This window comes from Thunnus albacares, chromosome 16, assembly GCF_914725855.1.
Source record: "Thunnus albacares chromosome 16, fThuAlb1.1, whole genome shotgun sequence".
NCBI classification, from domain to species: Eukaryota; Metazoa; Chordata; class Actinopteri; order Scombriformes; family Scombridae; genus Thunnus; species Thunnus albacares.
In genome coordinates this window covers 15,393,161-15,406,741 of record NC_058121.1, presented here as the reverse complement: position 1 = coordinate 15,406,741, position 13,581 = coordinate 15,393,161, and the positions used below count along the sequence as shown (strand labels likewise).

The following is a 13,581-nucleotide window of genomic DNA, read 5'->3' as shown; positions in this document are numbered from 1 at the left end:
CCATTCCTCCATCCACATCTGCAACTTTTTGCTTAACACCCCCTCCCCCTATGACACGAACACACACCAACACACACTGTCTTCTCCTCAGAAGCCGAGCCAAGTCAAACTACATAGGTGCTATGGTCCAGACAGACAGAGTTACTGTATTTTGTCTTCTGTCTCAAACCTTGGGGCCATTGGCACATCTTTCCCTTCCCTGTTTTTGTCTCTCTTGTATTCTCTCTGTTTGTCTCTTAACTTGATATCTGCTTACTGTTTTGGCTCCAGATCATAGCCATGTTGTCAGGTGGATCTCTCCATCCTGATTCATTCATTTTCCACTTCTTTGTCTCTCTAACATGTGATTTATGAGCAGTACGCTCACATAAAGAACCTACATGTTTAATACACATGTTAACATGTATCTATGTATAGTTTATTCACACATATGATGCCTTTTAGTTCATGAAATCAAAATCATTGATGTTAAATGTGATTTATTCTCTTTGTAATGTTAGAGGACAAAACTCATTTCCACATGGTTCCAAAAACAATGCACAGCACTTTGAAATTCCTCAGATTAATGTGTTTATTTCATCTGATTAGTAGAAAAATGGGACATTCGGTGAAATAACATCTGACGTATTCTACTCAGTGGCTCCTCGGTGCTCTCTGGTCAACATCGAATGATTGATCATTCAAAGGGGATTTTGAGGGGGAAAAAAAAGTTGGATACACTGGTTTGCCGTCATTCCTTTGAGCTAAAGCAATGGTTTATACAGGAGCAATGATGATTTATGGAGAGAAAAGTAAAAAATAAAGAAGAAAGGAGTTTTTTATTGCTCTCTTGAATGATCAGTTGCATTAAAGATATTTAGGGATCACTTTTAACTTGAATAGATGCTTATAAAATGACTTTGTTTATGGGGAAGTTATATCTGTTTTTGAAATACTGACCAGTGAGTTGTAGGTAGCAAAATTCCTCCTACATTCTTGAATTGAATTTTGGATACAGATACAGAAAATGTCTGATTCTAAATATCAAACCTTAAAATTACACTCTGCCTAATTAAATTAATGGAGGAGTAATCACTCAGGCTGACATTCTCTCTCTTCTAGCTTTGCCTAATGTCAGATTTATATAGTTTGAAATTTATCTTGGGTAATCAGGGGGGAAAAATCCGCTCAAGACCACATTTGAGCAGATGTTGTGTCAGTCAGTCCCTGATCTACAACCTTCATTAGGCCCTGAGAAAACTGGATTAATCGTGTAAAACATGCAGAGGAATACAAATTGAATGAAAGATGCCTGTATGCCCCCCTCTCCCTCTATTTCCTTCTCTCCCTCAGTGTGTTTTCTTCTCTCAATACTTTTTTTTTTCTCTTTTAATTTGGCCCCTCTGTTTGTTTTTCTTCATTCTTTCATTAGTTGAAAAAACATAGCAGGCATTCCAGCTGTAATACCACTGAGATTCAGTATCAGTGTTGGGATTCGCACTCATGTGTGTGAGTGTGTCAGCGGAGAACAGAGAGTTGAGAGAGAGAGAGAGAGAGAGGGGAGAGAGAGATGGCAGTACACTAGAGACATTAGGCATTGCCTCATACTGTAACGATTCATCCCTGTACTATGCGTGCGTGTAGACAGACATATCAGCCACACTGAGCCATTATGAGAATAGTGGAGATTCCTAATGAATATGTTCAGACTGGCTGAGAGCTGCATTTTTGTTTATTTGTTTAGCTCGCTCATATTTTTTCTCTCAACCACAATCACAAAGACAGTCATCAGCAAAACCATGTTACTGCAGGTACCCTGGACCCCATTGGTAGTTGCACCATAGCACACACAAGGTGCACCTTCATTGCATAACAGTTAAGCCCAATTGTAACTGAAGAGCAAGTTCTTGAGGAAATCACTCAAATCACTCACTTTTATTATTTATTAAACTCTGAACATCAGTTTCATTCACATTGAAATGTCAACTGACATCAGATCATCACAGTGTGTACATTTGAATTAAACAAAACTCAAACTTTTAGCAGATTCATCTGTTTAGTTTTACCTCTACCAAACTGTAAATCATGTAATCTGCCAATAACACAAAATGACTGAAAAAGGGTACTTCCGTAATTTAGTACCTCCATAACACTGTGGTACTCACAAGAGTTTTAAAAAATAGATTTTTAAAAAAGAATAGTTGTAATTTAAGCAGCAGATGCCGGAATATTCAGACTTTTATTTTCTAGTATGGGTCAAGCTCCAAAAACACTGGATCCCATGCTTCCCATAATGAAACTAAATAGGATATTTCATTAGACCTTTTCTGTCATCTAAATGCCCACTTCTTGCATCCCCACACCTCCAGTTTGTAACGCAAATGCTTTTGGTAAAAAAATTTACATTTCAAGCTCAAGCTGGGGTAACCCCTCATGACATCATCAGGGTTATTTTTTAAAACTGTGGAAAGCCCTTTCCAAAGCCAGAACAAAGTATAATATACCGTTTTTTTGTAAGCTGAATAGTACTTTTCATGACAACTAAACTGAATATTTTTTAAACTAAATATGGAAAAGTTGAGAATAAAAATAAATATTACAATAAAAAGATACAAACTGGTAACAAGCTCAGGATTTGCTAAGGTGATATACAACACTTTAGGTCCCAAAATAAGGCAGTTCAAGGCCTCGTCTTGTTGTTTGACCTCTGCAGTAATGCAGAATGTTTATTTGGGTTGTCTTATCCTCACTGACAATTCAGCTGGAAGGATTTTTGCACATCTATAAAGATATGGAAAAACAGGTTCTGTGAAAGTGCATTCAATGGTATGTAGAGGTGTTTTCCTATCAAGGCAAAAAAATGACAGTTTTCCTTGATCATAATCTAACTGCACTCTGACCTTTTTGACCCTCTCAGAAATGAAACCTATGTATTCTTCTGTAGGACGTTCATACAAAGGTCCTGAAAACTCTTCATACAGGTAAATGCCCCAGACCTTTTCAGATGTTTGATGCTTGGTTCTAGTAGCCACACCAACAGCCCAATAATCCATCACCTCCACATCCCAGCTGTGTTTCCCAGAGCTAAAGCCTTCATATCCAAGAACATTCAAGTTGGGTTGTCTCTCTGGGTTGTAAGGGAGCTGCTGAGACTTCATTCCGGATGTCGAACGAGTCAAATTCTCTGATAGAGTCAGAAGTTCGCCGCTTGTATTTGGATCCAGAATTACAGGAGCTGAATGGAAAAAATGAGAGTGAGTTTACTGGACTATTTTTTCAAGTAATGCTTTTATTGAATAAATAAAAAGTAATTTATCAGTAATTAAACTGCAGCTTTGAGTGTCAAAATATGGCATGGCAGAAATAGCAATACATTACTCACTGTACTGTATTATGTTCTTCATCTTCCACCAGACTGTGAACTGCAGGTTCCCCAGGTGTTTGGCCTCATCGATCAGGGCTCCTGATGGAGTCTCTGGTTCTGGCAGGTTGCATTGGGATCTGAAAAAATATAAGGTAGCCAAGGATTACCAGTAAAATATTTTAGAACACTAGGTAACATTTATGTTTGGAACAATGCACTCACGATATAGCAAATAATTAAATCTAATCAAGAAATAAATGAATTAAGAGGAATTAATTTATGACTTTTTACTTTGTTGCTAATGCTATGCTTCATCTTCAATTTTCATTTATTTTTTTATCAGTATAGGCTACTGTAGATTTGCCAGGCCAGCGAATAAACATGACATATTTTGGCATATATTAGTTTTGTTTTACATTTTATCTATAAGACAATAATTTACAGAGCAGTAAGAGATTTGATTTTTTCTGTTCTTAACTGATATTTGCCTCCCATCACAACCACTGAAAGTCTCAGACCTACATTTTAATTCAAAGACTTGACATCACAAAGGCACTCTTAACTTGTGCCTTATTAAAAGTAGGTGTACTAAAATGTCAAGTACTTAAGACAAAATGCATGTTGGCAGTGCTAGCATAAACTGCAAGACAAATATACAAAATGTTGCTTGTCTCAGCTGTCCAATATGTCTTCAGAAGTGTACATGAAGCCACTTACCGCTTCATAGAGGATTTGACATTCTATAAAATAAAGAGAAAACACAATAAACAAATCAATACATCGAATTATGCTATATGTTTAATATTTACGTCTGGATATTGATTGACACAAGTGATAATTTGATGATAAAGTGATAATTACCAGCATAAATGAGATGTCTTCTTCTTTCATTTCTTGCTCTATGGTTTTGATTTTGTCTGAGAGTGAGGAGGACTCTGCAGTCAGATTTACAATCCTGATCCTCATTGCCTCACTCTTGAGTGTCGCCTCTTTCCTCACAGCATCAATCCTTGCAGCCTCTTCTGCCCGCAGGAACTGGTACAGCTTTTGAAACTCCTTTTTTATCGTCTTCTCGGTCTGCTGGGCCTGGAGCTGAGGGGAGACATTTTTTTTAATAAAGTAAACTACATGATATAATACTGGCTATCGCTGTAAACATCATGTTTGTGACTTACTGTGATGTGGCTGGCCATTTTATCACACTTGAGTTTTTCTGCTTTGAATGACCCCTGTTTGCTTTTTAAATGCATCAGCTGAACCTTCAGTTTGGTCTATAAGTATAACAAGAACAAGAATGATCATTTCTAAAATTAGTATAAAAAACTACCAAACCCAGAACCTCTCTCAGTTGCTATATTAAACTATATTGCTTACCCTATGGTCTTGTGCTGCTTCATTGATGGGGACACAGTTATGTTTCTTATGTTTTTTTGCATCCCTACAAATCACACAGATGAGCTCTTGATCATCTTGACAGAAGAGCTTGAGTTTCTCATTGTGCAGACTGCAGAACTCTTTGGATCCTGTCGTAGCTCTCTGACTCCTCTCTTGTCTCAAGGTGTCAGAAAGATTTTTCAGTGCCAGATTACGTGGAGGCTGAGCCATTGGAAATATTTCCTTACAGACCGGGCACGTCTTCAATCTACTCTGTCTCCACCACTCCTGAAGACAGTGCTTACAGAAGCTGTGACCACACAACAAGACCACAGGATCCTTAAATATGTCACAGCACACAGGACAGGAGCAATCCACTTCAGATGGTGATTCATTGGCAGCCATTCTGTCGTTGTTTTCCGTAGGCTAGTTGTCTTTTAATGCTTGACTCTCAGACAGACAACTTACTTTCACTTTCACAGATTGACTCGTATTTGCTCAGACAGCGCTCACTTTCAGTAATTTAGTCGAGGTTTTATCAATAAACACCCTTGAAATGTCAGTATAAACACATACATACGCACTGCTGGACTGTCTTTCCTGTTTACTCCTATTTTTACTAGATTAACACGTGTAGCTTTTGGTGCTGACTTGTGGTCACTTCTTCCTGTTTTCTGTGTAAAAAGGAGGAGCTTTTGCTTCTTTTTTAATCTGTGAAGGTCCGCCCTGCCCTGAGAAATGAATAGTTGCACATTCATCTGACCAAAGAATAAGGAAAGAAATATTCCTGTTTATCAGATTTTTCCTGTTTTTTCTTAGTACTTTTACTAAGATGGTTCGTGAGTAGAAAAGACTAGACTAATGGAACAGTAGTATTAACCCATACTCAATTGTGCCTTAATGGCAAACAGTGAGCTTTCACCTGTAGACTTTGTAGACGTCACTATTTTAAGGGAAGAGTAACCTGAAGCTCGAAAGGGCAGACACAAATCAGGGTACAGGGTCACTTTTAGTGTGGGTTCAATACTTGAATGGAAAATTTTAATCCAGTAATGAATACACACAGATTTTAAAGAAATTGTACTTACTAAAGTAAATGCTGTAAATTCAGAAAGTGGCAACATCCCTAAAAATATGTCCAACAGGGTAACAAACATGAATGGTGAGACAATCAGACAGGTTGGAAACAAGTGGGCAGTTTAGCCACACAGACTGTGACTGTTATTGACTTTGAACCAGTCAGTTAATCTACTAGCATGTTTACTGCCGGCTGCACACTCATCACTGGACTGCTGTTGTGCAGTTAGGATGATAGTTTTGAGGATCACTCTCATTCTGTGCATTTACAGATTTTGTAGGCTGCTCATTTTTGTTCACATAATCTAGAAAATATTTGCCACACAGGTGTAAAGTGGTGTTGAAACAGTTGCTGCTGAAATGTTGATCTAGTTAAATGCAATAACAGCAATTACAATTGTACTATATCTACAACAGCTGCATGTTAGTGTTAATGATGTTTGGAGAAGGAGTCTTATAGGTAATATACAACAGTCTTCAGTATATGAACATACAAGCATGCACATGCTATAAATCCCAGAATCCAGCAAGTAATTTTCCTGGAGAGCAGGACCAGATCATTTCAAATCCTGCTATTCAACCCTTGTAAGACTTCTTTTCAATATCTGGTGTTGGGTACTGATGCCAGAGCAGGAAACATAAAACAACAATGAATTGTACTATATCTACAACAGTTGTGTGTTAGTATTAATAAGGTTTAGAGGGGGAGTCTTATAGGTAACATACATTTAGAAATTAATAATATGCACTCATAAGATTATAAGGGGCACCATCTCTATGGACTAATTAACCAATTAATTATCTAATTAAATAATTAATTAAGAGGGAAAACAATTAAATCTAATTAATCAGTCTTATATCTGAGATTCATTCATTCTGAATACACAGACCTCCACCTTCTGATATAAAAGAATGTACATATACAACAACTTGGCTATGAGTCAAGACATTTATTTAACTACAAAGGGATAGGGATGAATGGGAAACACTAAGCACACATACATATATACAACTAGAATGAATGAATGAATGCATGACTGACTGGGTAAATTAAATCGACAAGTTATTGTAGACAAAATGAATAAATGAGTGACAGCCAGATGAGAACCCCTACAGTTTCAGTGAAGCGCTCAAGTTCAGCACTTCTTGCACACCGTAGGGTTGTGTGTTTTAGTCTTGATGCATGGCTGCATAGTTGGATGCTCAACCTTATCAAAAGAGTTCTTGGAAACGCCTTTAATAGTTTAAATGATGAAATAGGAGATTACAAAAATAATAGATACTCAAATGGCAAACGGCATAACTTTTCTTAGGCATCTTGCAGTCTTTTCTTCTTTATGGAGCTTTCAGCTCTCAGTCAGAATAAAAAAGACAATAGCCAGAAAGCATGGACGGCCATCACGGCTGATAAGGCCGAGAGAAAACAGAATAAGCAACAGCTGCCTGACAAAGAGTTGTAAAAGTTTTATAGTCTAGGAGGCATGTTTTAAAAGTAAAAAGGATCCTTGGTGCTCTTTTGATTGATTACTAATTGATTAATTTGTGTGGAAAAAAGAGAAAAACTGACCTTCACATAAAAGGGAGATTCCTGTTGAATATCTGAAAATTATATGTTTACAAATTGATGATTCACTCATTTCTGTTGTCATTGGCAAGTCATCAACACATCATGAACCAGTGAGAAAACACTCAGAAATTCTAATATTGATTATCCAAATAAAATACAGAATAAAATCAATAAAACTTCATTTCCTAATCTGTAATTACATCTATTAAGAAAGCATTATCCTAGCAATCAAACCATAGATAAATAATACACTTCCGCTGGTTAATATCAAATAAATCAAATGTAATAATATGTTTGAATAATAAGTCAAACATATTAATACATTTGATATATTTGGCTCTTATATTAACTCTCAAAGAAATGCATGGCAGACAGATGATCAAAATCTGTTAATTATAACAGATTTTAAAGCAGAGTTTGGATTTCCATAATATCAAACTAATTAAATTGTTCTGAAACACAACAAAAGTTGATATTGGTTAGACAAGTCAAGATACATATTTAGTAGCATTTTTAACTATTTTAGACATTCTTTGTGAATAAAAGGGAGAAAGGAAGACAGAGGGACACGCTTAGAAGGAATGTGGCTTGTCCATAAATCTTATGAACCTAGAGAAGGGAGGATGGTTGACTCAGGTTGGTGTAGTCTGTATCTGAATAGCAAAAAAGTTGTTAATTTCCAAAATTGCCCATTTTGAGGTAAAAGCCATATCTTTGATGTCCTCACACAAATTTTTTGAGAAAATATTCAGAAACAGTGGACATGATCCAAATCACCCCTATATCTTAAAGTTGGCTTTGACATCAAAGGCCAGATCATTCACTCAGCTTCCAATTGCATTTCAACAATGACCTAATATCAATGGGTGGCAGAATTAAGGATAAAAGAAGGAAACGACTACAAAACTTAGGGCTAATTATTATCGACAAAATCAACCTTGTAAAACCAGACATGCTCTAACAGCTCTATTTTAGACTTTCCAAAGACATCTTTCAAAACAATTTACCATTTGGAGGTGTTGCATGTATTGTATTTGGAGATATCCTTCACATAAAACATTCTCTTGGTGCTCTTATATTCAATCCACCCACAAATTTGTAATCCAAAAATAGTAGATGCAATTGATCCCCTCTGGAAAAGAATTTGAAGTTATATCTTTCAAAAACAAACCACAGACAGGGTGAGGATTTACAATATGCTGATTTACTATATAGAATCAGGATAGGCAAATACACAGACATTAATATAGCACTTTTGAAAAGCCAAACACATACAAGAAAAAGTCCTGGTTTGCCATAAAAAGCTCTCTTGATTACAGGAAACAACAAAATAGTCAGTACAGTCAATACTGCTAAATTGAACCAACTTACGGGTGAACTGATAGAATTACATGCTATAGTAACTAGCAGAACAAGACCAACATGTATTCCCAAACAAGAAGCTGCAGGAATGGTAAAGACCACACCATTACAATTTTGCTTAAAACTCAAAATTGGTGCTTAAGTCATGCTAACATACAATGTAGATGTGACAGACAACATAACTAATGGCGCCTTAGGAGAAGTCATTGGATTCCAAAAAGACTCACTCAACAGAGTAAAATATGTTATGGTAAAATTTAATGATGAAGACTCTGGCTTCTAGTAACTTCTCACAAAAGCTAAACACAAAAGCTAACTTCTCACTCTGTAAGCTAAACAACAAACAACAACACTTCAATGGTGCAGGCTGTGGAAAAGCCATTGCAATCTACTGTCTTTCAGAGTTTGTCTTGTTAAACCAAACTACAGAAGACAAATTCCAAATAACCTCCACTACCTCAAATGTCCGGACTGTAATCACCGTGTATAGATCCACAGATGCTAAGATACATTTCACCTTGACCACCTTTATCCAACTTTATCAAAAGTCAACATTGTAATGGGAGATATGAACTTCTGCCGAAGAAATAACCCAATGCCATGATCAAATTTACATAAGATTCACTCCACAAGTCGACTGCAAAAACATATCCATGAAAACTTGCGACTACTCAGGTCATGAATTTCCATTACAATTGAGATAAAAGAATAAATATGTTGTACAAATGTGATCAAGATCTTGTCTTTGTCTACCTAAATTGTTTTACATGTGTCTTGCTGATACTTGTTTGCTTTTTTTTTCATCATATCATGTATTCTTTTAATATACATGCTCCAATATGAGTGGATAGTATTGTTCTTGCAACTGAATTAATTTATATATTTATTATTTAACTTCTTTTTTTATTATTATTATTCAAATGTAGCTTAACCATGTCATGTAACTAATGTGCTACTTCAGTACACTATAACAACAAATATTACTGGGACCACTACAGAAAATTACAGATGAACATTTAAAATCTCGGAATTCACATTATAGACTCTTGTTCTGCTAGTTACTAAATAATGCAATCTGCTAACATCATACAATGAATGAAAAAAGGTAAAAGGGTACTCCACTGATTTAGTAGTATCCTGGATCCTGCACTTCCCATATTGCAACTCAATAAGATCTTTCATTAGACTCTTTCTGACAACTAAATGCCCACTTCTTTCAAACCCAACACCTCCAGTTTGTAACACAGGCTTTCTGGAAATATTTTAAGTCTCAAACCTTGTGACATCATCAGGGTTATTTTCTCAAACTTTTCTCAGTGTGTTTTTAAAGGTTGAGTAGTAATACTCATGACGAGTAAACTGAACTTCATCTGTAAAATCAGTGGAGTAACCCTTTAAGACAGACAAAACCAAGAAGAAAACTCTTACTCCAACGTTAACATGTCATTGGATACTGACATCAAACAAACAGAAAGAGAACAAGATTTATAACTATATACTAATATGTGAGAAACATAAACTACATATGGAGAATTCAAGAGAATGCTAAAATAAAATATGATGATAAAACCATAATGTGGCACAAGCCTGGGATTGGCTAAGTTAGGCAATATCATGAACACAAACCCAAAACACGGTTGTGTGAAGGCCTCATCTTGTTGTTTGAACTAATGCAGTAATGCAGCACGTTTATCTGGGTTGTCTCACCGTCACTGACAATTCAGCTGGAAGGATTTTTGCATTGTCACGGAAAAATGGAAAAACAGGTTTTGTGAAAGTGTCTTTGATAGTGCGGACAAGTGTTTTCCTATCCAGGTCAAAAAATGATAGTATTCCTTGGTCATAATCAAGCTGCACTCTCACCCTCTGGGGAAATGAATCTTTACATATGGTTCTCGTACTCCCTGAAGTATGTTCAAATAAAGTGTTAGCACACACACACAGTTCGATGGCCCAGATGTTTTCAGAGGTAAAAGGCTCGGTTCTAGTAGCCACACCAACAGACCAATAATCACGCACCTCCACATCCCAGCTGTGTTTCCCAGAGCTAAAGCCTTCAGAGCCAAAAACACTCCGATACTCTGATCTTTCTGGGTTGTCAAGGTGTGGCTGCCACAGTGGTGCTACTGTTGAACGCGTCATCTGTTCTGATATAGTCAATGATGAGCCACCAGAGTTGGGGTCTAGAGTTACAGGAGCTTCAGAGGGAAAAATAGAAACAATATGGAAAGTTTATTGAGATGTTTATTAAAGTAAAGTTTTGGTAAGAGAGTTCATTAGTTACCTGTAAATGCTCCTGCAGAATAAAATATCAAAATATGGCAAGGTGGAAACAACAATACACTGCTTACTATACTGTATTATACTCTTCATCTTCCTCCAGACTTTGAACTGCAGGTTCCCCAGGTGTTTGGCCTCATCGATCAGGGCTCCTGATGGAGTCTCTGGTTTTGGCAGGTTGCATTGGGATCTGAAAGAATATTAGGTAGCCAAGAATTACGAGAGAAATATTTTGAAACACTATATTGACAACATTTATGTTTGGAGCAATGCACTCATGATATAGCAAATAATTAAATCTAAGCAGGATATAAATGAATTAAGAGGAATTCATTTATACTTTGTTCCTAATGAAATCCTTCATGAAATTTTCATCTATTGTTTTAATCAGTATAGGCTACTGTAGATTTGCCAGGCCAGTGAATAAACATGCCATATTTTAGCATATATTAGTTTTGTTTTACATTTTATCTATAAGACAATAATTCACAGAGCAGTAAAAGATTGGATTTTTTTCTGTTGTGAGCTGATATTTGCCTCCCATCACAACCACTGAAAGTCTCAGACCTACATTTTAATTCAAAGACTCTTAACTTGTGCCTTATTAAAGGTAGGTGTACTAAAAATGTCAAGTACTTAAGACAAAATGCATGTTGGCAGTGCTAGCATAAACTGCAAGACAAATATACAATATATTGCTTGTTTCAGCTGTCTAATATGTCTTCGGAAGTGTACATGAAGCTGCTTACCGCTCAATAGAGGATTTGACATTCTATAAAATAAAGAGAAAACACAATAAACAAATTAATACATCTAATTTTGCTAGATGTTTAATATTTGGATCTGGATATTGATTGACACAAGTGATCACTAATTACCAGCATTAATGAGATGTCTTCAGTTTTCATTTCCCCCTGTATGGTTTTGATTTTGTCTGAGAGTGAGGAGGACTCTGCAGTCAGGTTTACAATCCTGATCTTCATTGCCTCACTCTTGAGTGTCGCCTCTTTCCTCACAGCATCAATCCTTGCAGCCTCTTCTGCCCGCAGGAACTGGTACAGCTTTTGAAACTCCTTTTTTATCGTCTTCTCGGTCTGCTGGGCCTGGAGCTGAGGGGAGACACTTTTTTTAATAAAGTAAACTACATGATATAATACTGGCTATCGCTGTAAACATCATGTTTGTGACTTACTGTGATGTGGCTGGCCATTTTATCACACTTGAGTTTTTCTGCTTTGAATGACCCCTGTTTTCTTTTTAAATTCATCAGCTGAACCTTCAGTTTGGTCTATAAGTATAACAAGAACAAGAATAATCATTTCTAAAATTAGTATAAAAAACTACCAAGCCCAGGACCTCTCTCAGTTGCTATATTAAACTATATTGCTTACCCTATGGTCTTTTGCTGCTTCATTGATGGGGACACAGTTATGTTTCTTATGTTTTTTTGCATCCCTACAAATCAAACAGATGAGCTCTTGATCATCTTGACAGAAGAGCTGGAGTTTCTCATTGTGCAGACTGCAGAACTCTTTAGATCCTGTCGTAGCTCTCTGACTCCTCTCTTGTCTCAAGGTGTCAGAAAGATTTCTCAGTGCCAGATTACGTGGAGGCTGAGCCATTGGAAATATTTCCTTACAGACCGGGCACGTCTGGAGTTTACTTTGTCTCCACCACTCCTGAAGACAGTACTTGCAGAAGCTGTGACCACACAACAAGACCACAGGATCTTTAAATATGTCACAGCACACAGGACAGGAGCAGTCCACTTCAGATGGCGATTCATTGGCAGCCATTCTGTCGTTGTTTTCCGTAGGTGTCTTTTAATGCTTGTATGAACTCTGAGACAGACAACTTACTTTCACAGATTGACTCGTTTTTGCTCAGACAGCGCTCACTTTCAGTAATTTAGTCGCGGTTTTATCAATAAACACCTTTAAAATCTCAGTATAAACACATACATACGCACCGCTGGACTGTCTTTCCTGTTTACTCCTATTTTTACTAGATTAACACGTGTAGCTTTTGGTGCTGACTTGTGGTCACTTCTTCCTGTTTTCTGTGTAAAAAGGAGGAGCTTTTGCTTTTTTTTTTAATCTGTGAAGGTCCGCCCTGCCCTGGGAAATGAATAGTTACACATTCATCTGACCAAAGGATAAGGAAAGAAATATTCCCGTTTATCAGATTTTTCCTGTTTTTTCTTAGTACTTTTACTCAGATGGTTCGTGAGTAGAAAAGACTAATGGAACAGTAGTATTAACCCATACTCAATTGTGCCTTAATGGCAAACAGTGAGCTTTCACCTGTAGACTTTGTAGACGTCACTATTTTAAGGGAAGAGTAACCTGAAGCTCGAAAGGGCAGACACAAATCAGGGTACAGGGTCACTTTTAGTGTAGGTTCAATACTTGAATGGAAAATTTTAATCCAGTGATGAATACACACAGATTTTAAAGAAATTGTACTTACTAAAGTAAATGCTGTAAATTCAGAAAGTGGCAACATCCCTAAAAATATGTCCAACAGAGTAACAAACATGAATGGTGAGACAATCAGACAGGTTGGAAACAAGTGGGCA

General features: G+C 36.7%; 2 protein-coding genes across 2 annotated transcripts; both read right to left on the bottom strand.

Moving 5' to 3' along the window:
- Positions 1-2,543: 2,543 nt before the first annotated feature.
- LOC122999676 (zinc-binding protein A33-like) lies at positions 2,544-5,319 on the bottom strand. The gene is made up of 6 exons (XM_044376800.1): positions 4,718-5,319; positions 4,519-4,614; positions 4,205-4,435; positions 4,061-4,083; positions 3,362-3,480; positions 2,544-3,214 (listed from the first exon to the last, which is right to left on the bottom strand). Exons 1-6 carry the CDS (start codon positions 5,120-5,122, stop codon positions 2,706-2,708), a joined length of 1,383 nt encoding a protein of 460 aa, XP_044232735.1. The 5' UTR covers positions 5,123-5,319; the 3' UTR covers positions 2,544-2,705.
- Positions 5,320-9,772: 4,453 nt separating this feature from the next.
- On the bottom strand, positions 9,773-13,204 carry LOC122999677 (E3 ubiquitin-protein ligase TRIM35-like). Its single transcript, XM_044376801.1, has 6 exons — positions 12,395-13,204; positions 12,196-12,291; positions 11,882-12,112; positions 11,753-11,775; positions 11,075-11,193; positions 9,773-10,921 (listed from the first exon to the last, which is right to left on the bottom strand). Exons 1-6 carry the CDS (start codon positions 12,797-12,799, stop codon positions 10,413-10,415), a joined length of 1,383 nt encoding a protein of 460 aa, XP_044232736.1. The 5' UTR covers positions 12,800-13,204; the 3' UTR covers positions 9,773-10,412.
- Between the last annotated feature and the right edge of the window lie 377 nt (positions 13,205-13,581).